The following is a 25,665-nucleotide window of genomic DNA, read 5'->3' as shown; positions in this document are numbered from 1 at the left end:
ATAGCTTGCTACAGCACCGGTTGGGTCAGCGCGTGCGCACTAAACCCATTGGTGTGAATGCACAGATGACCACTCGAAGATCACCAGTTACTGGTAAGCAACCTGTTTATCTTCTTCGTGGTCTCTGTGCTTCACACCAATGGGAGACTAGCGAGCCATATCCTACCTGGAGGAGGGTGCTGGCAGGATGTTCATCGCTGGGCTGAAGACAAAACGTGACGTCCGATGCTGTCATTGGTGCGTCGGACGTCGAGGGCGTAATGCTGGATGAATGTATTAGGCGTGGCCCATGTAGCAGCTTTGCAGATGTCCTGTATCGGCACACCTTTTTCCAGGACAGTTAAAAAATCCCCACTTTGTATTCTTCTTCTTCTTCTTTTCCATATGGCAAGAAAAGGCAAATGCCGAAGAAAGGGCGAGAAAGAGGGGGGGGGTGGCCCGAAGGCCTGAGGAAAATTTCCCTCACGAAAATAAAAGTCTTTTTTTTTTTTTAGGAAAACAAAAGAGAAGTCACACGGAGGACGAATCCGAAGAAAAGAAAAAATAAGTAAAGGCCCGAAGGCAGCTACAACTATCCGGTCAGGAGGAAAGGCAAAAAGGGTCCTTTCAACGCTGCGGTAGAAAGAGAACTGGCGGGATGTCCGCGCCGGTCCCTCTGGGCATGCGCAGTGGGGTTCCTGCGCATGCCTTGAGGGGCTCGGCGTGAAAATCTGTTGAAATATAGCTTGCTACAGCACCGGTTGGGTCAGCGCGTGCGCACTAAACCCATTGGTGTGAAGCACAGAGACCACGAAGATCAGTCCAGTGACACCTTTAAGACCAAGTTTTATTCAGGTACAAGTTCTACCTCCTCTGCGAGGGCAGATCTGCACGTTCCCCCCCCCCCAGCTAGGAATCCAAAACAGTCCAGTGGAGCCTGAATGGTGGGTGTTGCCTTCTAACACACTGCCGGTGATGTCAGGGGGTGTGGCATATGCAAATAAGTTATGCTAATGAGCTCCTGTGCCTCTTTTTCTATTAAATGACCCCTGATAATGCACATTAACGGAAGTGGTGGACAGTTCCTGACAGGTTAAGCTAGATCTGGATCGATGCACAGCCTAAGCAAGCTACAGTTTAGGGCCTCATTTTATAAAGGGCCTGTAAACAATTTTTTAAAAACTAAGTTACTAATTTTGGTAATAGTACGTGGCTTCTTAAACTTGACCTATTTTAAGGCTTCAACATGTGTTAATCCAACCCTGCTTGAAGCGCATGTGATTTCAAGTCCAGGTTTGTAAAGTTGTTGAATGTGGGAGACGGTTATCTCCAACGGGGAGAAGTGTGAGAGATGGAAGGGTCGAAAGATTGGCTCTGGTTTTGAACTGAGCAGGTCTCGTTCAGCTGAAGTATCTGGTGGGACATCCAGGCAGAAAAGTCAGTGAAATGGTTTTAGGAACTGGATCCAGAAACCCAAGAACGATGCTCCATTCACTGAATGGGGCTCTCTCACCTTGTTCTGTAGCTTTCGGCACCCCTGAAAAGTCTGGACTGAGAGACCCATGGTAAAGGTGTTGGAAGAGATATGGGGGCTGGGTGGTGGCAAAAGGAAGAAATCTGCAGAAATCACAGAAGGGGAAACTTGGATTTGATCCATAGGTTTCCCTTGCTCAAAAGCCAGTCAAATCCGACTCTAGGGATGCGGTGCTCGTCTCAGTTTCAAAGCCGAAGAGCCAGCGCTGTCCAGAGACATTTCCATGGTCATGTGGCCGGCATGACTAGACACCAAGGCACACGGAACGTTGTTACCTTCCCACCGAAGCGGTACCCATTTATCTACTTGCAATTTCTTGCTTTCAAACTGCTAGGTTGGCAGGAGCTGGGGCCAGAGACGGGAGCTCACACCGGCTTGCGGCACACTGGAGTCTCGAACTGCTGAACTACCGACCTTCCGGTCTGCAGTTCAGCTTCTTAACTACTTGAGCCACCTACAATCCTGGATTTAATCCATAGGTTTGTCTAAAATGTGAAGCCCAAAGTAAAACAAACAAACAAACCAGGATTTGGGAATCACTGGTTTAAAGGCAATAGTTTTTGTTTTTTTAATTAAACCATTTATTAAACATTTCAAAGGATAAAGGCAATTGTTAAATCTAGGGTTGCCAATCTCCAAGAAAGACCTGGGCACAGGGTTGCCAGGTCCCCCAGGGTTGCAGGGGAGATCTCCCAGAATACATATCTCCAGTCTGCAAATATCAGTTGTGTTGCTGTGGGGGGAAAACAGACACCAATTGCTATGAAGGAGGCAGCACTTCAACAGAGTGCATATGAAGCCCTTTACAGAGAAGGAGGGTGTTCACTGCCTGAAGCTGAGTGAGCAGTAGCCTGTACTGCTGCTGCTGTGGTCACCTTCCCCTCATCATCCTCTGCCCGATGTGCCATGAGATAGCTCGTGGGAGAAGACTGTGTACTACTTTCTGGCTTCATTTCCTCATTCTCGTGCCTTCCTGTCCTCCAGACTCCTTTTGCCTTACACTGTGATTTTCAATGTTCTTTCAAAGTGCCCCCACACCCTTTATGCTTGCTCTATTATTAGGTACCATAGCCAAATGTACAAAATACTTCCCTGTTATCAGTAAGCACAGGTGTGGAAATAGCAGCATCTGGTTACACCAAAAGTCTTTGTCATGCACTTGCTGAAATCCACTTAGACAGAAACTGCACTAGTCTCAAGTAATAATTTGTTATGGGGTAGAGGCACTGAAACCACGTATACAATAGCAAGAAAGGTTCCTGCACACATAGTATGTCAAACAAAAAGTCATTTTCTGATAAATGAGTTTCTTCTGAGTATTTGTTCTTTTGAAAAAGGTTCTCCGCAGGGACCTTTTGTTTTCCGAATCAGCAAAAATAGTGATATCAGAGGCATGCATTCTTAGATGTAATGGCCAATGCTATATTAGTTTGGTTACTGATAAACCTCCAGGTCAAAAGATTAACATCTGACCATTGCTGAAACAGGTGCAGGTCCAAAGTATCACACCATTCCTGAGATTCTCATTAATGGAAGGGAACAAGTATAACCAGCTGATAGGGATATACTGCAGCTGAGTCTGGGTTATCTTTAAGTTGTTCAAAGACTAATTGAGCTTCTGAAGACCAAACTAGATGTGATAGCAGCACACTTATAAAGAGCAGGGAGTCCAATTTTAGATTTGTCCAACTTAACAACAGTGGGTAAGGAATGTAGAACCCTCTCCTTAGGACCTGTTGCCAATCTCCACAAATGCTTTAGCCAGGTTTGTTATTAGATCCTGTCTGAGAAAATAGCAGGGCAGGCAACCAGAAAAATAACAAATATTAACTATGAACATTTTCTTGATCTAGAAGATAACAGCAAGCTATAACAGATTCAGACAGCTAGATGCCAACTACATAATGGGAAGCAGTTGTATTTTATGTAGCCGTACGATTAAGTCCAGAGTTATGACTCTGCTGCCCTAGATTTTGAAAGGACTACAAAACGTTTACTGGCCTCAATAACATCTTTCCATAGGACAACCACCTCCTCATGCCATCACAAGTGTCATGCCACTGTCACATGATTGTTGGCCATTTCAATCTACACAATGATGTTGATTGGCTCTTGTAGTGGGCTCATGTCCTTTTGAGAAGCATTTTCAGATTCTAAGCACCTTTCAGCCTATTTGATGAGAATTATTGGTTGAAATCAGCCTCAGGAGGATCAAAACCAGACAGCAAACATGCAGATGGATGTTTCTAGTTCTTTTTATGATAGTCTGGGGCATAGAACGGCACCTGTTCTTCCTGTATGAGAGGCTTCCACTGTGATATCCCACAAGCTTCAAACTGCAGAATGCAGCTTCCTCTCTGCCACCAAAGCAGGAATTACCAATTGCATATGAATCTTGCACTCAAGCAGAATTTGTTTCTTCTATGTGCACATGAAATCATAAATTGTTAGGCCACACACAGTGTAGAATCCCAGCAAATATCTTTACAAGAGTCTAGGAGGTGATAGCGTGGGCCAGCTTAGTATGAGGCAACACAGCAGCAAACAGGCTCTTTACCCAAGAAAGACACTCATACTCTGGTTTATTCAGATTACTTTTAATACTCTCAGGTTTTGTATCACATCACCACAAATTCCATCTCACCACGGCCCTGCAAAGTAGATCAGTTTAACCCTTTCATTGTTAGAGCTGCTCATCCTGGCATTTTTATGTATGTCACCCTCTAGATTTAAATGGCAGAAATCCACACATTACTATTTTCCCACAGTACTGTGTGTGCAAGGCTGGTCCACTGCATGAGTAAGTGAAGCAGCTGGCAGGGGTACCATCCTTTAAGGCAGGTAGCCATACAGGCGGAGGCAAGAGGTGTTGTTGCCTCTCAGACTTGTTGTGGGTACCATCCTTTAAGGCAGGTAGCCATAAAGGCTACCTACTACTGCTCAGGCCCAAGGGAAGTTCCAGCAATGCAGACACTGGATGCCAGAGGCATGGGAGGAGGTATAACCTTGCTTATTTCCTACCCAACTCACTGCCTGGGACCAACTTGGGAGCAGCAAGATACTTTCAGTCAGACATGACTGCAAGGTGTCATTACAGAACTAGTGCAAAAGGACAATTTTGAGGTCAAATGGTAAAGCATTAATTAGGAGAACAATGTGCTTTTCCAGCTAAAACAGGCAATGACTTTCCTATATCCTAGAGCAAAACTCCCGTGGTTTGCATTTACCAAACATCTGGCAAAGCAGCAAAAACTGGGCAACAAGTGTGGCTCACAGGATTGGCACAGTGTCTACACACACACACACACAGAGCAGGTTCAGACAGGTCCTCTGAGCAAAACGTACTCATGAGGGCAAGGCTGGGCTTTGTGTGTGAAGACCTGGTTACAAGGACTGTATAAGCCAAGAATGAATTGGTATAAAGGTTATCTCCTACAAAATGGTGAGCTGAATATTTTTCACACCAGGTGTATGTGTGTCCACACAAGTTACAAAAACTAATAGAATATACATGGAGATATCTTACTTTTATCAAAACTGAACCATGTTCTGTGCTAAGACTACAGGAGTCCAAAATGGCTTGAGGCAGGGAATTAAAACTTAGGAGGTAATCATGCCACTGTTAGTGCTGCTGATGCCAATCACTTTTGGGATGATCAGTGGAGCCGCATTTTTGTCCCTAGTTTCTTTTTTTGGCAGCTCAGGCATGCGGATATGTGGAACGAAGGGATTTGGTGCAAAGAATCTGCCTCTGAATCCAGCTTCTTAGATACTGGATAGCTCAGAACTTGCTTTTCCCTGAGAGACAAAGGCCCTTTGGCTGTGTAAAATGGGCGTGCTCACTCCGCATTCACTGTTCAAAGCCAACTGCCACTGAATTCCAACTCATTACTATGAGCCAACAGAGAACTCAGAGTTCAGCAGCCTGTTCACAACTTCCTAGAACTGAACAAAGGTCATTCTGTTTTACAGGACACTGAACAGAACCTGAATTTCAATGGATCATCACGCCTCAAGCTCACCCCTTCCAGAGACACCAGAGCCATCATCATACCACGTCATGTACCAACAGCTGTTAGTGCACAGCAAGACCTGTGAATGCCTCGGATGCTGTTTATCCTGTGCTATATTATAGCTCATCTGTCAAAATAGTTATTTTAAATACATTTGTTTTTAAACAACGAACAGGACAGGGCTGAAAACTACACTTTTGAAGTTTCATGCCAAAGAATTTAATGCTCCTCTTATCCCACCCAGACCACTGCACCACAGCTGATTGGCTACAAGATTCTACCATTTATCCATTCATGCCATCATTTACTGTTCACAGTCATGCTTTATCACATTCCCTGGGCAGCATCATGATCTCAGGAAAGCTCACTGTTACTCCACAACATGAAGACCACCCATGAATCAGAGGAGAATTCCAAGCCAGCTGTGCTTTCTTCTCAGAGGCCAGTGGTTGACAACACAACAGCAATCTCCTCCTCCTCCTCCAGAACTCCGCAAGCCTCAACCTCTTCCTGCTAAGAGCCTCCTTTGGTCTATTGAACCTGTGGCTCTGCAGTGGATTTGGGTTTTGTCCACCCACGACCTCTTGACATTCTAGAATAAGATCCGTGTTCTCTTCCTTTGGGCTTTCCCCACCGCCTGCAATCCTGCACTGCATGCTGACCCTGCCACCTGGTGGGCCTCCTGAGCTCATGCTGGCTAGTCTCTAGGTTATCCTTCTCTGTGTCTTGGGTTTCAAGTTCCTGCTTTTGTGTCCATCTCTGTGCACCAACTTTCTCCTCTCTCAAGTAAGTCCCCTCCTTGGTGGGTGAGGTACCTCCAGCACACAGCTCTTTTTTAGCAGAGCACGCAGGGACTTGCTCTCCGGTACAAGGTTTCAGAATGCTTTGGTTGTACCTTCCACAGTTTCCTCTTTCATTCTTACAGTGGGATCTCCAACGGAAGGCTTTGGATTCTCCCTCAACGTTGATGAGACAGCGAGTTTCTGATGGTCCCTCCAAAGGCTTGCAGTACAGTTGCTGGCCTGGGCCTCGAAAAGATGGCCTCTCCCCTCGAGTCCTCTCTCCCTTGTTATGGTGATGCAAAGGGAAAGATGGTCTCTCTGACTTTTCAGACTCATTCCTCTCTGGTGCAGCCTTTGCAGTTCCTAGAGTATGTTCTGAGGCTGTTAGAGGGCCCAGTTGCTTCTCAGCACTTGTGACACCTTCTGAGATGGTTGCACGTTCAGCTGGGGGCTGAGAAGAGAGGCCGAGAGGTGAGAGACAGAAACACAAACCCAACCGTTTCATGCCCAGCCTATGAATGGAGAAGGTTCCACCAAAGAAGCTGAAATAGATACGGTGGTGTCGTCAAAGCTGTATACTCACAACCCTGACTTCCAGGAACACATCCCTCCCACAGCAAGCTGCAAAACGCCGCCAGCAATTATGGACATTTTCTAAATAAACTGCCAAAAAAGCAAGTACCAAAGTTTTTATCTTGTGCCATTATACAGGATATGTCACAAAGTAAAAGCATCCAATTGATCCCACAGCAAGAGGAGCAACTGCTCCCCAGCCTTGAAAATGCTATTCCAATTCTGAATTTTGCCCCTAATACTACTCTGTTTGTAGTATCCTCACAGCAGTCCCGCTGAGCTCACTAACCTTTTGCAGGCTGATAAAATAGCGGTTTCTCTCTGTTTCAGGGTCAATGATGCCACCTTTCTCCTGCTGTTTCTGGTAGATGAGGCGCATTTGTTCTCTGTGCTGCAATGTCTTTGCATCAGGGCAGTATACCTCCTAAAGGAAGAAGAGCCACACCTGAGGATCAGATCTGAGCAAGAAGAAAATCTTTTGGTTCTGCCTTACAAGCTTGCAATCTGACTTTTGGGAAGGTATGACTTAATGAGGAAGTGCGAGATAAAAGCTACATTCACAGCAGGGCAAAGGATTTAGAATTTGCAGTATGTAAGTGAGAAGGCAGTACTAAATATCTGTAAATCTTTCAGTCCACCTACTACATATTGTGAATGGAGGGAAAGCTTTTCTGTGTCATGTCTGTGTACTATTTGTCACTCAGTTTCTTCACACAATGCTCAGCAGACTAACAGTGCTATATTACACAGGCATACTCCAATCAAAACCCTTTGAAATCAGCGGGCTTAGACCAAGCGCACTTTGCACAGGCTTGTATTGTGGGAGCAATAAACAAGAACAGGGACCACAGTGGAAATAACCCAAGATAAAAGAACACCGTGTACTGAAAATATAACACTTGAAAACTTAGATTTATATAGATTTAATAAAATTATAGAATTTTATGATATATTATATAAGTGCAACTCTATCCTAATGCTAACAAAACTAAATATTGCTATATTACATTACAACACAGCATACTCAGAACTCAATTCAAAAAGGATCTGGTGTACTCAGAGTTCATACAACACGTAAAGTTCATCAATTTCTGAAATTTTACAATACGAAGATTCTCCTTTCCATGTGTCTTGCTGTTGTAAAGAAAGTAATCCAAGAACCCCTTCTTCCAAATATCTTGTTACTGCAAGAGAAGTGAGCCAAATATCTTGTTGCTTTAGAGGCTTTAGAGCTATTGATCTGATTCTACTGATGGGCTCTAAACCTATATAGAGCCATGAAACGTAATTTGTCAGGTTTATGATTTTTTTTCTTTATAATGCAAAACTTAAGGACCCTGACCATTTAAATTTTTCAGATGTGATTTATGCTCCAAAATTCTGGTTCTTAAGGCTCTTGTACTCATTCCAATATACACCAAATCACAAGGGCAAATCAAGGCATAAATCACCTTTTTTGTTTTACAATTAATGAAATCATTAATGATTAAAGTGCCCCCAGTGATGTGCGAAAACATCAGATCAATAGCTCTAAAGCCTTATTACAGCTAGAAGCTCAATTCATTCATAGATTTAATACAGTGGAGCCCTATGAGCTCAACAAGTTGAATGATTTAACCTGTTTCTTTAGCTTGTCTTCTTTAAACCAAGTATAATTTGAAACAGTGGATGATCTCCTTTAGAAATGTAAAGCAGCCTAATTGATAATGTAACTGATTGTGACATTCAGCCTTGTGGATTACTGACAGCTGATGGTATTTGGCTAGATCTTTAAATTGTTGTATGCTGAGTTTGTTGAGAACCTTAATCCCATGGGAAAAGTGGAAATGTTTGTCATTGTTGGATCCCAAGCATTCAAAATATATCCTTGTTGAAAAGCAAGCAAGGTTTATTTCAAAGCGTTGGTTTAACCAGAACAGGACATTGTTAGGAATAACTACAGGTAACCAGGGAAGGCATAATATAGACATTTGAACCAGGTAAGGACCAATGAGCCCAGTTCCCGCTGGCGGGAATAGAACATGCAATTCGCGCCCATGGCATGGGAACGCAACAGTTCTATAATGTCAACACAGGTTCAGTTCACATGCTAGATACCCAAAACATTCTAGGCGAAGCATTCCTCCTACACCCAGCTGCCCGACCTTGGCAAGTTCCGCGGACTACATAACATAACTCAAGCAAACAAGGAATGAGGGAGGGGGGCTGGGTGTAGGATACTACACAGGACAATGGCAGCTAGCTGACATACTGCCCCCTCAAAAATACTCATTAACCCCCACCTCCCGGAGGATCCGGGAGATCTCCCTGCTAGCCCGGGAGAATTTCCGGGAGACCTCCCGGTTTGCCCGGGAAACGTCTGTGGAATTCCCGGAGCAGGTAAGGGGCCCGAATATCCCCTACTTCCACCCATTCGCGGTGTGTGTAGGTAGGAGAGGGAATCAGAAAGCAGTTTATAGCTGAAGGCACGAGAACTGAAAGACAGGAGTGTCCTAAGCTCTGCAGTGGTGGGGTATGGTCCAGGCTCTTGTAAGGACTGAATTAACACCAGAGTTACATACTTTATAAATGTATCGTTAGCTAAACTAACACATTAGTTCTGTTTTGAATTCTTCTTTGTCTTTTGTGCAAAGATTCTTTGTGATGCAGCTGTGCATCTCACCAAAAATATGTCAATTATTTGAGGAAGCCCAAATTCTGTATTCATCAAAGATCTTGTCATTTAAACAAATTCACCATACTCTTTTTCTTAAAGGAAGACTTAATGACATTGCAAAATTGGAAATTTCTTTTCAAGGACCAAGTTATGGGGAAAAGGCTGTTGGGGTGAAGCCTAGCAGCTCCCCAAATAGGCTGTGAACAATATATACACATACACATCTCCTGTATATAGATGATTGTGCAGCTACTACAGGGAAATGGATAGTACTGCTATTCTGCAATCTACTTAGCAAAGTTTGTTTATTTTTTAAAAAATACCTTTCCTTTTAAGAATATAAGAGAACATAAGAGAAGCCAATGTTGGATCAGGCCAATGGCCCGTCTAGTCCAACACTCTGTCACACAGTGGCCAAAAATACCAGGTGCCATCAGGAGGTCCAGCAGTGGGGCCAGGATACTAGAAGCCCTCCCACTGTTGCCCCCACCCAAGCATCAAGAATATAGAGTGTCACTTGCCCCAGAGTCCCTATCTATACCTTGTGGCTAATAGAGAACCTCTTGCTCTATATGTTTATCTAATTCCCTCTTGAAGCCATCCATGCTTGTAGCCGCCACCACCTACTGTGGCAGTGAATTCCAAGTCTTAATCACTCTTTGGGTGTTTGAAACTTTCTTCCAATCTAAGGTGCCTTCCTCCAACTAAGTGTTTTTTCCTGTTGAAGGAAGGCTGCTTAGGCTGGAGGAAGGCTATTTCTCAATTCTAAAGATACTAGCTTGTGCATCCCAATAATGGTGATATAAAGGAGCTTTATATGGCACTTTGAGCTCCAAAACCCTTCACATTCATTATCACAGTAGTCTTTACATGAGCCCATTTAAGTATGCTAGTATTCAGTCCTTCAGTGTCCAGTGCCTCTTCTCTGCACGTGGGGAGGGAGTAATTGATTCTCCGTACCTGGGCTTTAGCTCTGCATTCCATATCATGTGTTCTTGCAGGTCCCTGACAGTTTTGATACATTTTTGAGGGGCTTCTTTATTCATGCAGGATGCTGCACATAATTCTTTAAATCCAAGCAGTGGCTCTTGTACAACAAATGCAGAACTGAGGCTCAGGTATCAGCGCACTGTGTCATGTGTGCTGAATATGCACAACACTAGACATAACTTTTCAGAGAAATTTCTTGTGGCTTCTGCTGTGCAGGAGAATGAAGCTTTCACCAAGACTCCATGCTACCACTACTTTCACTCGCGTTGCCTTGCCAGTTACGCAGCACACATGGAAGAGGAGATCTGTGCACAGAGGAGGGAGAGAGAGCAGAGTTTGACATCTTTACCAAAAGAGGTAATTGCCCCTCATCCATCCATTGCAGACCCTTTGAGCATCTACACTTTTGTCAGAGAATAGTTTCTAAGACAGAAAAATCCTTCCAAATTATTTTGATCTGTTTAGTTGCCAATATGACCTGTGTACAGGATTTCCCAGCCTAGGTGTTAAATCAACTTTACCATGCCTGTTGCCTAGCATGTTTTTTGTTGTTGTTTTTGTGAGATCAGTGTAAATTATGTTGAGTCTAGGAAATCTGGTTAAAGGGTCTCGGGAGGTAGATGCCATGTCTATAGCACATTCCAGTTATTAAAACCTCAGGGTTCAGTTGATGGAACTGATCTTTACATCTTCACTGTAGATATACAAGCAGAGAAGGTGTACACTGAGCACATTTGTCAGAATTCCTGGTAGAAAAAATACAGACATTAACATATGCACAAGGTCACTGTAGCCAGGAAATAAAATTATTCTTCTCCCCCCTCCCCTTTCGGTAACATAGTGAGAATGTTTGTTTGTTTGGGGGGGGGGTTGATGTCAATTTCTATTATGGATAGATTTTGTATTCATTGTGATGTATCTAAGTCATTGTTAGCATTAGGAAGGCTCATTAGCCTAAAAAGGAGGCAGCTGTATTAATGAAACACACCTCATCAAATTAACATCGCTCCCCAAATGCCTGAGTGGCATGCTTGGGAGGAAGATAAGTTGTCTGAGGGTCCCAAGCCAAGTGTCAGAGAGCTGCTGTTTGCTGATAGCCTTGAGCTTGAGTACTAGCATCCCCCTGGGGCAGAGCAACCCCCCAAATAAAACATTGGTAGAACGGGCAGACAGGGTCAAACTATGTTTGAGTTGAAGCACAGGCCTATGATGTTCTTGTTACCATATTCTATACAGGAAGTTGAAGTGCAGTGCCCGGTGTGCAGGGAGCCTCTGGTGTATGACCTTGCAACACTGCAAGCAGCAGCACCACCTCAGCAGCCAATGGTAAGGAGTTAATGTAGAGGGAACTTTCACACTGGTTCATCTGTCTACAAGATGCACCAAGCAAAGGCAAATGGGACCATGGTGTACAAACAACAGAAAGCAGAAGACTGTGAACACTGTGTATGCAAAATATAATAACACTCAATATTGCATGGAATTTATGGGATAAATGAACAAACCATGGACAAATTCAATTTGTCTGTTCAGTTTTAGAAAAGGACATTTCAAGTGTGGGACGTGTTTGGCATGTGTATTTTGTTTGGAGTTAAAAGAATTTAGACACCCCACACTGAATTACTGAGTTAAATTTAAACATATGTCCAGTTGCAGGACCAAAAACTCTGTGTACCTCGTCCAGTGTCCTTGTCAACTTTTGTATGTCGGAACGACCACCAGGGCTAATAAGGAAAGAATATTGGAGCACAGATCTAGAATATCTAATAAGATCACAGACACCCCTCTAGTTCAACATTTTATGGACAAAGGCCATTCTCCTGAAGACATCAGATTTTGTGTTATGTACAGATTTTATTCCCATCCTCATAATCACCAAGATGTAAACAAAGTATTATTACAACAGGAGACTTTTTCATATATAAAGACATATGCTCCTTTTGCTCTTAATCAAAGTTTGGAATTTTCAGCTTACACATGAGTTTTGTTTTTTTATTTCAGTGTATATTGTAATTATGAGTCTGTCTCTTTAAAAAGAGTAAAGCTTAGCAATCATAAGAAATTGCATATCATACTGATTCTCACGGCAAGCCATTAAGATATTATATATACTCACTACAACATTTATAGTTTTACAGCCTTTTCTTGATATTGAAGCTAAATCTTGCTTGAAGTTTTTTCCCCCCTTTCATAAAATCATGGATTGCTACTAGGAGGTTTTTTTATGTTGGAGAGTTGTTCTCTGAAAATACCGGTGAATTGTTTTTTTTAGATAAGCTTTTAATATGCCTTCTTATCATTTGTTTTACACTTTAATTTGGCTTGCAACTGTGGGGATCGTATGCATTATGTCATTTAGATGGAACCTGGTTTGTGCATTTTGAACTCACTAATTGGGACTTCTGAAGAAGGAATGGAAATATTGTTTACCAGAACGGCTGTCAAGTCGCCTAAATCTTCTTGCATTGCAGCATCCGGTGTCCGTGATCTTACTTGGACTCCTTGAGAGTTGTGTATTTATCTTTCTGACTTGGTGTTGATTTCTTCTGATTTGTACAATGATTTTGGCAATTACTTTTGATCATTCTTTTGTAACCCTTTTTAGTACTATAGACACATTGAATTTGTCCATGGTTTGTTCATGTATATCCCATACATTCCATTCAGTATTGAATGTTATTATATTTTGCATACATGGTATTTATAGTCTTCTGCTTTCTACAAGATGCACCAGGCAGGATTCCTATCACCTCAGTGTTCTCATTCTTTCATTATACTTTTGGCCGCCAAATCTTACTAACAGAGGCTTTGCTATTTATGATTGCCCAGTAACCTTGTGCATGACCACAGACTAAGGGGTTGGTAAGAGCTAAATCACGTAATTTATTATTTCATTCATAGTCTGCCTTTTTCATCATATGTGGATTTTAAGTCTGTTCTGTTTCTTGACCTCCAACAATACAAAACCATGTACTGAAAATAGAACACTTAAAAACTTATATATAAATTTGTATAGATTTAATAAAATTATAGAATTTTATGATATGTAAGTACAACTGTATCCTAATGCTAACAAAACTAAATATTGCTATATTACATTACAACACAGCATACTCAGAACTCAATTCAAAAAGGATCTGGTATACTCAGAGTTCATACAACACGTAAAGTTCATCAATTTCTGAAATTTTACAATACGAAGATTCTCCTTTCCATGTGTCTTGCTGCTGTAAAGAAAGTAATCCAAGAACCCCTTCTTCCAAATATCTTGTTACTGCAAGAGAAGTGAGCCAAATATCTTGTTGCTTTAGAGGCTTTAGAGCTATTGATCTGATTCTACTGATGGGCTCTAAACCTATATAGAGCCATGAAACGTAATTTGTCAGGTTTATGATTTTTTTTCTTTATAATGCAAAACTTAAGGAGCCTGACCATTTAAATTTTTCAGATGTGATTTATGCTCCAAAATTCTGGTTCTTAAGGCTCTTGTACTCATTCCAATAGGCAGCCGTGGTGACTAACGGAGCGGTCGAAACCGGAGCTGCCTCCGTAGTTGTTGGGTTCCCCTCAGTCCCACTCATGACGGCCGTCAGAATTGGGACGATAGAGAAAGAGGATTCCTAACAAAATGTTGGATCCCAAGCATTCAAAATAACTCCACGTTGAAAAGCAAGCAAGGTTTATTTCAAAGCGTTGGTTTAACCAGAACAGGACATTGTTAGGAATAACTACAGGTAACCAGGGAAGGCATAATATAGACATTTGAACCAGGTAAGGACCAATGAGCCCAGTTCCCGCTGGCGGGAATAGAACATGCAATTCGCGTCCATTGCATGGGAACGCAACAGTTCTATAATGTCAACACAGGGGGGGGTTGTAGGATACTACACAGGAACCGGAATGACAATGGCAGCTAGCTGACAGTCATGAAGATGTAGATTGGTTCCATAAAATGATTCACATAAGAAATAGGTAAGAATTATTTTATTGTATATGTTAAGCACATAATGTGAATACAGAATCCTGTAAGTGTTAATCTATTTCATAGTTAAAGCCATCCTTGAGAAAGAAGGCTGGAAACGTCTTATACATCTGGGGAGCCATCGGATCGCTACTCTTGCCGCAACAAGATATTTGGCTCGTTTCTCTTGTGGTAGCAAGATATTTGGAAGAAGTAGTTCTTGGATTATTTTTTTTACAGCAGCAAGATACATAGAAATGAGAATCTTCATACTGTAAAATTTCAGAAATTGATGAACTTTACCTGTTGTATGAACTCTGAGTACACCAGATCCTTTTTGAATTGAGTTCTGAGTATGCTGTGTTGTAATGTAATATAGCAATATTTAGTTTTGTTAGCATTAGGATACAGTTGTACTTATATATCATAAAATTCTATAATTTTATTAAATCTATACAAATTTATATATAAGTTTTTAAGTGTTCTATTTTCAGTACATGGTTTTGTATTGTTGGAGGTCAAGAAACAGAACAGACTTAAAATCCACATATGATGAAAAAGGCAGACTATGAATGAAATAATAAATTACGTGATTTAGCTCTTACCAACCCCTTAGTCTGTGGTCATGCACAAGGTTACTGGGCAATCATAAATAGCAAAGCCTCTGTTAGTAAGATTTGGCGGCCAAAAGTATAATGAAAGAATGAGAACACCGAGGTGATAGGAATCCTGCCTGGTGCATCTTGTAGAAAGCAGAAGACTATAAATACCATGTATGCAAAATATAATAACATTCAATACTGAATGGAATGTATGGGATATACATGAACAAACCATGGACAAATTCAATGTGTCTATAGTACTAAAAAGGGTTACAAAAGAATGATCAAAAGTAATTGCCAAAATCATTGTACAAATCAGAAGAAATCAACACCAAGTCAGAAAGATAAATACACAACTCTCAAGGAGTCCAAGTAAGATCACGGACACCGGATGCTGCAATGCAAGAAGATTTAGGCGACTTGACAGCCGTTCTGGTAAACAATATTTCCATTCCTTCTTCAGAAGTCCCAATTAGTGAGTTCAAAATGCACAAACCAGGTTCCATCTAAATGACATAATGCATACGATCCCCACAGTTGCAAGCCAAATTAAATTGTAAAACAAATGATAAGAAGGCATATTAAAAGCTTATCTAAAAAAAACAATTCACCGGTATTTTCAGAGAACAACTCTCCAACATAAAAAAACCTCCTAGTAGCAATCCATGATTTTATGAAAGGGGGGAAAAAACTTCAAGCAAGATTTAGCTTCAATATCAAGAAAAGGCTGTAAAACTATAAATGTTGTAGTGAGTATATATAATATCTTAATGGCTTGCCGTGAGAATCAGTATGATATGCAATTTCTTATGATTGCTAAGCTTTACTCTTTTTAAAGAGACAGACTCATAATTACAATATACACTGAAATAAAAAAACAAAACTCATGTGTAAGCTGAAAATTCCAAACTTTGATTAAGAGCAAAAGGAGCATATGTCTTTATATATGAAAAAGTCTCCTGTTGTAATAATACTTTGTTTACATCTTGGTGATTATGAGGATGGGAATAAAATCTGTACATAACACAAAATCTGATGTCTTCAGGAGAATGGCCTTTGTCCATAAAATGTTGAACTAGAGGGGTGTCTGTGATCTTATTAGATATTCTAGATCTGTGCTCCAATATTCTTTCCTTATTAGCCCTGGTGGTCGTTCCGACATACAAAAGTTGACAAGGACACTGGACGAGGTACACAGAGTTTTTGGTCCTGCAACTGGACATATGTTTAAATTTAACTCAGTAATTCAGTGTGGGGTGTCTAAATTCTTTTAACTCCAAACAAAATACACATGCCAAACACGTCCCACACTTGAAATGTCCTTTTCTAAAACTGAACAGACAAATTGAATTTGTCCATGGTTTGTTCATTTATCCCATAAATTCCATGCAATATTGAGTGTTATTATATTTTGCATACACAGTGTTCACAGTCTTCTGCTTTCTGTTGTTTGTACACCATGGTCCCATTTGCCTTTGCTTGGTGCATCTTGTAGACAGATGAACCAGTGTGAAAGTTCCCTCTACATTAACTCCTTACCATTGGCTGCTGAGGTGGTGCTGCTGCTTGCAGTGTTGCAAGGTCATACACCAGAGGCTCCCTGCACACCGGGCACTGCACTTCAACTTCCTGTATAGAATATGGTAACAAGAACATCATAGGCCTGTGCTTCAACTCAAACATAGTTTGACCCTGTCTGCCCGTTCTACCAATGTTTTATTTGGGGGGTTGCTCTGCCCCAGGGGGATGCTAGTACTCAAGCTCAAGGCTATCAGCAAACAGCAGCTCTCTGACACTTGGCTTGGGACCCTCAGACAACTTATCTTCCTCCCAAGCATGCCACTCAGGCATTTGGGGAGCGATGTTAATTTGATGAGGTGTGTTTCATTAATACAGCTGCCTCCTTTTTAGGCTAATGAGCCTTCCTAATGCTAACAATGACTTAGATACATCACAATGAATACAAAATCTATCCATAATAGAAATTGACATCAACCCCCCCCCCAAACAAACAAACATTCTCACTATGTTACCGAAAGGGGAGGGGGGAGAAGAATAATTTTATTTCCTGGCTACAGTGACCTTTTGCATATGTTAATGTCTGTATTTTTTCTACCAGGAATTCTGACAAATGTGCTCAGTGTACACCTTCTCTGCTTGTATATCTACAGTGAAGATGTAAAGATCAGTTCCATCAACTGAACCCTGAGGTTTTAATAACTGGAATGTGCTATAGACATGGCATCTACCTCCCGAGACCCTTTAACCAGATTTCCTAGACTCAACATAATTTACACTGATCTCACAAAAACAACAACAAAAAACATGCTAGGCAACAGGCATGGTAAAGTTGATTTAACACCTAGGCTGGGAAATCCTGTACACAGGTCATATTGGCAACTAAACAGATCAAAATAATTTGGAAGGATTTTTCTGTCTTAGAAACTATTCTCTGACAAAAGTGTAGATGCTCAAAGGGTCTGCAATGGATGGATGAGGGGCAATTACCTCTTTTGGTAAAGATGTCAAACTCTGCTCTCTCTCCCTCCTCTGTGCACAGATCTCCTCTTCCATGTGTGCTGCGTAACTGGCAAGGCAACGCGAGTGAAAGTAGTGGTAGCATGGAGTCTTGGTGAAAGCTTCATTCTCCTGCACAGCAGAAGCCACAAGAAATTTCTCTGAAAAGTTATGTCTAGTGTTGTGCATATTCAGCACACATGACACAGTGCGCTGATACCTGAGCCTCAGTTCTGCATTTGTTGTACAAGAGCCACTGCTTGGATTTAAAGAATTATGTGCAGCATCCTGCATGAATAAAGAAGCCCCTCAAAAATGTATCAAAACTGTCAGGGACCTGCAAGAACACATGATATGGAATGCAGAGCTAAAGCCCAGGTACGGAGAATCAATTACTCCCTCCCCACGTGCAGAGAAGAGGCACTGGACACTGAAGGACTGAATACTAGCATACTTAAATGGGCTCATGTAAAGACTACTGTGATAATGAATGTGAAGGGTTTTGGAGCTCAAAGTGCCATATAAAGCTCCTTTATATCACCATTATTGGGATGCACAAGCTAGTATCTTTAGAATTGAGAAATAGCCTTCCTCCAGCCTAAGCAGCCTTCCTTCAACAGGAAAAAACACTTAGTTGGAGGAAGGCACCTTAGATTGGAAGAAAGTTTCAAACACCCAAAGAGTGATTAAGACTTGGAATTCACTGCCACAGTAGGTGGTGGCGGCTACAAGCATGGATGGCTTCAAGAGGGAATTAGATAAACATATAGAGCAAGAGGTTCTCTATTAGCCACAAGGTATAGATAGGGACTCTGGGGCAAGTGACACTCTATATTCTTGATGCTTGGGTGGGGGCAACAGTGGGAGGGCTTCTAGTATCCTGGCCCCACTGCTGGACCTCCTGATGGCACCTGGTATTTTTGGCCACTGTGTGACAGAGTGTTGGACTAGACGGGCCATTGGCCTGATCCAACATTGGCTTCTCTTATGTTCTCTTATATTCTTAAAAGGAAAGGTATTTTTTAAAAAATAAACAAACTTTGCTAAGTAGATTGCAGAATAGCAGTACTATCCATTTCCCTGTAGTAGCTGCACAATCATCTATATACAGGAGATGTGTATGTGTATATATTGTTCACAGCCTATTTGGGGAGCTGCTAGGCTTCACCCCAACAGCCTTTTCCCCATAACTTGGTCCTTGAAAAGAAATTTCCAATTTTGCAATGTCATTAAGTCTTCCTTTAAGAAAAAGAGTATGGTGAATTTGTTTAAATGACAAGATCTTTGATGAATACAGAATTTGGGCTTCCTCAAATAATTGACATATTTTTGGTGAGATGCACAGCTGCATCACAAAGAATCTTTGCACAAAAGACAAAGAAGAATTCAAAACAGAACTAATGTGTTAGTTTAGCTAACGATACATTTATAAAGTATGTAACTCTGGTGTTAATTCAGTCCTTAAAAGAGCCTGGACCATACCCCACCACTGCAGAGCTTAGGACACTCCTGTCTTTCAGTTCTCGTGCCTTCAGCTATAAACTGCTTTCTGATTCCCTCTCCTACCTACACACACATTGGCAACCTGCATTTTAACCATTTCTTATTCTGGAATAGCCCCACCATTATATTACTCTTCCTCTTTCCACAATAATTTCTCTAACACCCAGAACATGAAAGCAAGATGCTACTGCAGCATGTCCTTACCTGGAAGCCATACAGGCAAATCACACACTGCCCATGAGGGATGTTGTTGTCTGTGAGGATTTCCTTTCCCTTCTGAGAAGTGAGAAACAGCAAATTTTACCTGCTGAAGCCAGACCTAAGCAGCGGCCACCCTCCACCTACACATGTGCAGTCTCCCCAAACTAATTGACCCCTTCTGCCTCATTATTCCACCTCTTCTTTCATTTCTGTTCTTTTACCTCTATTAGCTCATAGAGAACAGCTGTACCCAGATGTTCCTCAGCAAGATGTTGCAGTGTCTGAGATATCCTAGGAGAGAGGCAAAAAAAAAAAAAGATACCAGGGAAGGAGATATTTATTGATTTGATTTATATACCAACCTCCCTGCGGGTGGGCTCAAGGTGGTTTACAATTCTTAATATAGTACCATTAAAACAGCCATTAAAAACAATAAAACCCTAAAACATTAAAACAGCCATTAAAAACAATTTAAAACAATAAAACCCTAAAATATCACGCAACAGTTCCAATGTCAATCAGCTTATTTGAAATTTAGCAGTACCCCAATATTGGGATCCAGGCCACTGGAGGGGGGATAGCCAGGAAGGAAGAGGGACACCCGCCGCCTCAACCAAAGGCCCGGTGGAAAAGCTCAGTCTTACAGGCCCTGCGGAACTGTAATAGATCCCGCAGGGCCCTGATCTCATATGGGAGTTCATGCCATCAGGTGGGGCCAGGGACTGCTAGACAGATGTTGATTTGCGGACCTCAGTGTCCTCTGGGGCTCATATGGGGTACCATGATCATGGGCCTATAGTGGTGCAGCCTACAGGCTCTGGGGAGGCCTAGTGGCTCCCCTTCACTGGCAGCTCTCAAGAAGAGCCTGGATGAATATTTGTCAGAGATGCTTTAGGCTGGTCCTGCATTGGGCAGGGGGTTGGACTAGATGGTCTGTATGGCCCCCTCCAACTCTATGATTCTATATATTGGAGTAGTCATCGGGGCCTACATTTCCCGTGTTCCCTCTGGACCCTGTGATTGGGTAACAGGAGATTGTGGAGGGAAAACTACACCAGCAGAGGAACAGAGGGTGGTGCCCGGGAGGAGGAGATGAAAGGCCTTGCCCAGAGTGGGAGGGTGTTCTCTCTCAGGGATCAGGGCTGGTGGAAGCTGCTGCAGACAGAGGGATCCCTCATCCAAAAAGGGGTGACTTAGACTGTGAGTCAGTTACCTAGGGAAGGCTAGGACTTTGTAGACAGACGTGTTAGGTTTTATTAATTTACTGATTTACCTGCCTTTACTTTGCTCATTTTTCCTACTTGTTATTGATCTAAAGTTGTTGTTAAATCTCTTAATAAAACTATTTGTTACTCTGCCTGGGTCCTCACGTCTCATTTGGTCATACAAAAGGAGACCTGTTGTAAAGGTACTGTAAAAAGGGGTAGGGTGGGTGCTCTGGGCCCTTCCAAGGAGACCCATACTTGCATGGTGGCAGCCAGTAGTGAACCTTCCTAGCTCCTGCCTGCGACATGGGGAGAGGCAGTCTCGAAGGCATGCTGGCCTCTGGCCATGTAGGGCGTTAAAGGTAAGCACCAACACCTTGAAATGGATCTGGCATTCAATAGGCAGCCAGTGCAGTTCACACAGCACTGGGTGGATGCGAGCCCGCACAGGTGTCACCATCGACACGCATGCTGCCATGTTCTGCACTTGCTGCAACTTCCGGAGCAGGGTCAAGAGATGTAAAATTTCCGGAAATTTTGAAGCTCAGGAAAAAACAGAAATTTTCGGAAAAATTGAAAAAATGCTACATTAGCACTTCTTTTTTCTTTTCCAGATTGCAAGTCATTCTGTTACTTTAGGAACATAAAATATGACTGTAATGATTTCATGTTTAACTGTGTGTGTGTCTTTAAAAGTTTGGTTGCATGGCAGTGAGAGATAATCTAGAGTGGTTGAAACAGGCAAGTGGGGTGATTGGTGAGTGACAGAAAGGGAGGCTGACATCCCTAGTCCCAGCTTCTAGACCAGTTATCACATCTTCCACAGTAGCTACTTTAGAACAAATTAAAAGGAAGTAGTATCACAACAGTGGTAGGAATGCCTCCTTCCAGGCATGATGTGATACAGTTAGGCCACAGCTGCTGTGGAACAAGAGCACAGCAAAAGGGTCCTGCACTGTCAGACTGACAATGGCACATGATGAGTTAGCCTGTGGCGGTGGCTTGGTAGTGCAAGGCCCCTCTCTAATCAATTTGCAAGAATACAATTCCTCCCCCATCTGTTCAGCAGCAGCCTGGAATTGCCCAGCTTTTCAGGGAACATCCCATGGGGGTTTTGGTCCATCGAGGTCAGAATTATCTACTCAGATTGGCAGCAGGTCTCCAGGTCTCAGGCAGAGATCTTTCACATCATATACTGGCTGGTCCTTTTAACTGGAGATGCCAAGGATTGAACCAGGGACCTTCTGCATGCCAAGCAGATGCTCTGAGCCACAGACCCTTCCCCATCTGCATAAGGCAGATGTGCAGGGACAGGGACCTTACTTTGGATGAAAACAATGCATTTGTTTTACTGGGTGTGCTAAGATACATTGCTTTTCTTGTACCTTGGTGAAATCAATCACTTTTTCTACAAAGGCCTCTTATCTTACCTTCCCTGACTTTATACATTAATGTCATAACTGCCAGAATGTACATCCTGTTCACGGAAGCTACAACTTGCATTCTTGCTATGTAATTTCCTTTCTTCATCAGAGTATCAGTTATAATATAACTGTTATATCATAGCAGTTTTGCCCTTTGCCTTCACAGCCCTATTCCAGATCAAAAGAAGAGCAGGGGTGTGTAGAAAAGTCACTTGGGATTGACCAGTCACACTTCAAGCAATTGAAAGTAGTTCTCCAGTCCTGCTTGAACCACTTTCTTACCCTTCCCTTTAACACTGCCACATCATTTTTTCTTTTTCTTTCATAAAAAGGAGGCACATAAACGCACCTTTGCTCTGGATGGGGAAATGACAGCACCAGACCCTTGTCCATCCTCCTTTCCCCCCCTTCCTTCATGACTGTACACACATCCTCACTCAAGACACGAAAAGAATATCAAAAAGGTTATTTGACTCTTCCAAGGAAAATACAGAGGCAACTGTATATCTTTCCACCAAAGGGCAAGATACAATTTGGGGGTAGGGGTGGTCTGTATTGGGAAAATAGCAACAAAACTGTTCTTCACTTCAGCATTGCAGACCACCTCAATGCTATTTTTGTACAAGCCCCCATATGGGGACTGGCTCTGCCCACTGAGTCAACATTCTGTAACTGGTATCTCCCACAACTCTTGTAAAAAATTAAGTACCTCCAAGCAACACAAGATCTGCTGTTCCTGAACATAAACACATTTCACATAAAATCATAAGGAACAAGATCAAATGGGAATCCTGTTTCTATCAGAAATATGAAACAGATTAAAAATTACCTCATTAGTGGTGAGTTTATTCACACACACTTACTTCTGGATTTGCTCATCTGATAGCCCTCGAGGATTCCGGATATCTATCTTTGGCACTTCATTGGGATACTAAAACAATACAAAGCAAAGTTGAAATGAAGAGTCCAGCAATGTTCCACTACAAAACAGCCACCCAGGAAAGGAGGAGTCTTACCTGAGTGGGCACAGTGAGCACAAGAGTGAAGCAGACATACTGTGAGTCCGGATCTTCAGCAGTTGCTGGATACAGGGTGATTAAGATTTCCCAGGGCACGACCCTAAGTTAAAAGGAAGTTTCAGGTGAGGGTCAGCCATCATTTAGAAAAAGAGCAATAATGAAAGAGAAATGAAGCAGAGTTTGTGCATTTTCTTCTTTTCTGGACTGAGGAACACAAACAGCAGACTTTTCACTCACATGCACTTCTATCAAGATGGGACTTTGATATAGTAGACAACAACACTTGACATTAAAAAAAGCCAGTAACACGATCAGCAGTGCTTCAAATACCTGCCATTTCCTTTAGACACCTGCAGCTCATCCAAGTAGATGGATTCTAAGACTTCCACCTCTGAAGGCAGCACCCTGAAGAGAAAGATACCACATTACACAATGACCCTTTCTCCAGATTCTTCTGTGTGGCTAGCAGACATGACTTTAGAGCCTGCCTTCTGACCCCACTGCAACAGGCAAGTTTTCTTCAAACAGTGACCAAGTTTCCTTGCATCCTGCTCTCTGGGGGAATAGTCACTACTTGCCTCCTTTGCCTCCCGCTGACTGAAATGGCAAGATACGATGCAGCATAGCAGCTAATAGACTGCGATACAAATCAGGAAACCCCCCTACTTCGAATCTCATCTCTGTCACGAATTCACAAGTTAGGCAAGCCACTCCCCTCCTTCACTGTTCTACAAATGGGTAACAATCTATATCTAATAGTCAAGGGTCATACTGCGTGCGGATACTTATTTCCGCAGAACAAGGGCCCCTGGAGGCTAAAGAGGTTTTTCTGCACACTCTCCAAGGTTGCAGAAAAATGCATAAAGTTTAAAAAAAACCCTGAGTTGTCTGCACTTGCGCAGTCCGAACTTGTGGTTCCTCGCTTCGCTCAGTGGCCAGCCTCCCCGCAGCCAGCAAGACAGCCTTGGAGTAACGGGGCAGGGGACGCCAACATGTCGCTGGGTCCTTCCCAGGCAGCTGGCCTCCCCACTGCCAGCAAGGCAGCCCTGGAACTGTGGGGCAGAGGACCCCAGAAAAACGAGGAAGCTGCAGAAAAGGAGGCCTGTGTGTGTGGGGGGGCAGACTGAGAAGGGCTGAGGTAAGAGAGGAGTGAGACATAACAAGTGGTGAGTGGAGAAAGTGGTTGAGGCCCCTAACCAAGGCTATCGAGATTGAGGGAAAGAAGACACAAAAAATGAGATGCTGATTTTCTCTGAAGTTTGCTTTTAATTTTACAATTGACTTTTGTGTTGAACCTTACTAAATCAGATTATCTGGACTCGAACTATATAAGCGACTTTTATTGATCACTTGCAATGTAATAATTTAACCTTATATATTTGTTGTTGTTCAGTCGCACAGTCGAGTCCGACTCTTCTCGACCCCATAGACCAGGTCACGCCAGGCCCTCCTGTCTTCTGCTGTCCTCTGAAGTTGGCTCAATTTCATGTTCGTTGCGTCGATGACACTGTCCAACCATCTCATCCTTTGCCGTCCCCGTCTTCTTTGACCTTCAATCTTTCCCAGCATCAGGGTCTTCTCCAGTGAGTGCTCCGTCTCATTTGGTGGCCAAAGTATTTGAGCTTCAGTTTTATTAGAAGCTATTATATTAGAAGCTATTATAATGCAACAATTGTAGTACCTCCACCCCTTGGGTTTTTAGTGGTTATGCTTTACTTTCTCCCATAGTTTGTAGTTCCCCAATCCTGTTTTTTCTTGTAGTTTCAGAGAATTTTAAAAAATTGTTAAAAAAAAAGTGAAAGGGGGTGAGAAAGAATTCCTAGAGGAGGGGGTCGGGAGGAAAGCTCACGCAGAAGGGGTGAGAGGGGGAGGAGAGGGAAGATTGACAGATCAGGGGTGGGTGCAGAAAGACAGGAGGGGGCTTTGACAGAGAAGGGGGGGAGGGAAGCAAAGGTGGGGGAAATGCCCCCCTCTCCCCCCGCAGGTTCCTTGCGGGGCTTCCCTTGTATCAAACCTAATTTCGAGGGCTGTTGCAGGGATCACAGCAGCGCACGCGGAGCTCTTTGGACACTGGAAAGCAATGCACGAATGCCGGGAGGCGCGAACCCCAAAGGGCTGTAAAGGTCTTCGGAGACGACGAGTTATTTCACCCAAGAAATCAGCAGTGGCGCGACTCCAAGAAGAAACGGAGAGCTGAGTAAGGAGGAATACGCCGGGAAAGGGAGAGCCGAAGCCGTTCGCTAGGCCGTCACCCGAGACACCAACGACAGAAGGGACCAATCGCCTCCCCCACTCACCCGTCTGCCTCCACCGCTGCCTCCCGCTCGCCATCATAGGCGGCCGCCGCCGCCGCCATCTTGCCAGAGCCGACGCGGAAGCGCTGACAAAGCTCGGCCAGGCTCTCTTCCGGCGCCGGGAGTTGCTAGGCAACGCTGGGGACGCCGTTGATGGGCGCATGCGCCAATAACGGCCGTCGCCGCTGGGCCGAATCCTCTCCTTCCCTCCCCTCCGCCCGCTCAGCCCTTCGCATCCTCCGGCGACGCGCGTTGCGAGTTCTTCCCCCGCCGGCGCTGAAATCAACGCGTTTTATTGTGCGCCCGCCTGAGGGTCCCGCGGTAGGCTGTGAGTCTTGGATTTCAGAACCGGGTGGGTTGCCGTGGGCGGCCGTGGGGCTGGAAGAGCGCACGAGCCCCCCCCCCCCCCCCA

At 43.2% G+C, this 25,665-nt stretch overlaps 1 protein-coding gene across 1 annotated transcript; it reads right to left on the bottom strand.

Moving 5' to 3' along the window:
* Nucleotides 1-6,049: 6,049 nt before the first annotated feature.
* On the bottom strand, nucleotides 6,050-25,331 carry RNF25 (ring finger protein 25). Its single transcript, XM_015416554.1, has 10 exons — nucleotides 25,257-25,331; nucleotides 23,290-23,364; nucleotides 22,957-23,059; nucleotides 22,804-22,871; nucleotides 19,533-19,602; nucleotides 19,315-19,386; nucleotides 17,599-17,739; nucleotides 16,630-16,719; nucleotides 7,171-7,305; nucleotides 6,050-6,759 (listed from the first exon to the last, which is right to left on the bottom strand). Exons 1-10 carry the CDS (start codon nucleotides 25,313-25,315, stop codon nucleotides 6,058-6,060), a joined length of 1,515 nt encoding a protein of 504 aa, XP_015272040.1. The 5' UTR covers nucleotides 25,316-25,331; the 3' UTR covers nucleotides 6,050-6,057.
* Nucleotides 25,332-25,665: the final 334 nt, after the last annotated feature.

The sequence above is a fragment of the Gekko japonicus genome, unplaced genomic scaffold (assembly GCF_001447785.1).
Source record: "Gekko japonicus isolate JY-2015 unplaced genomic scaffold, Gekko_japonicus_V1.1 scaffold3177, whole genome shotgun sequence".
NCBI lineage: Eukaryota > Metazoa > Chordata > Lepidosauria > Squamata > Gekkonidae > Gekko > Gekko japonicus.
The sequence above is the reverse complement of the archived record's forward strand: the minus strand, read 5'-3'. Positions and strand labels throughout refer to the sequence as shown.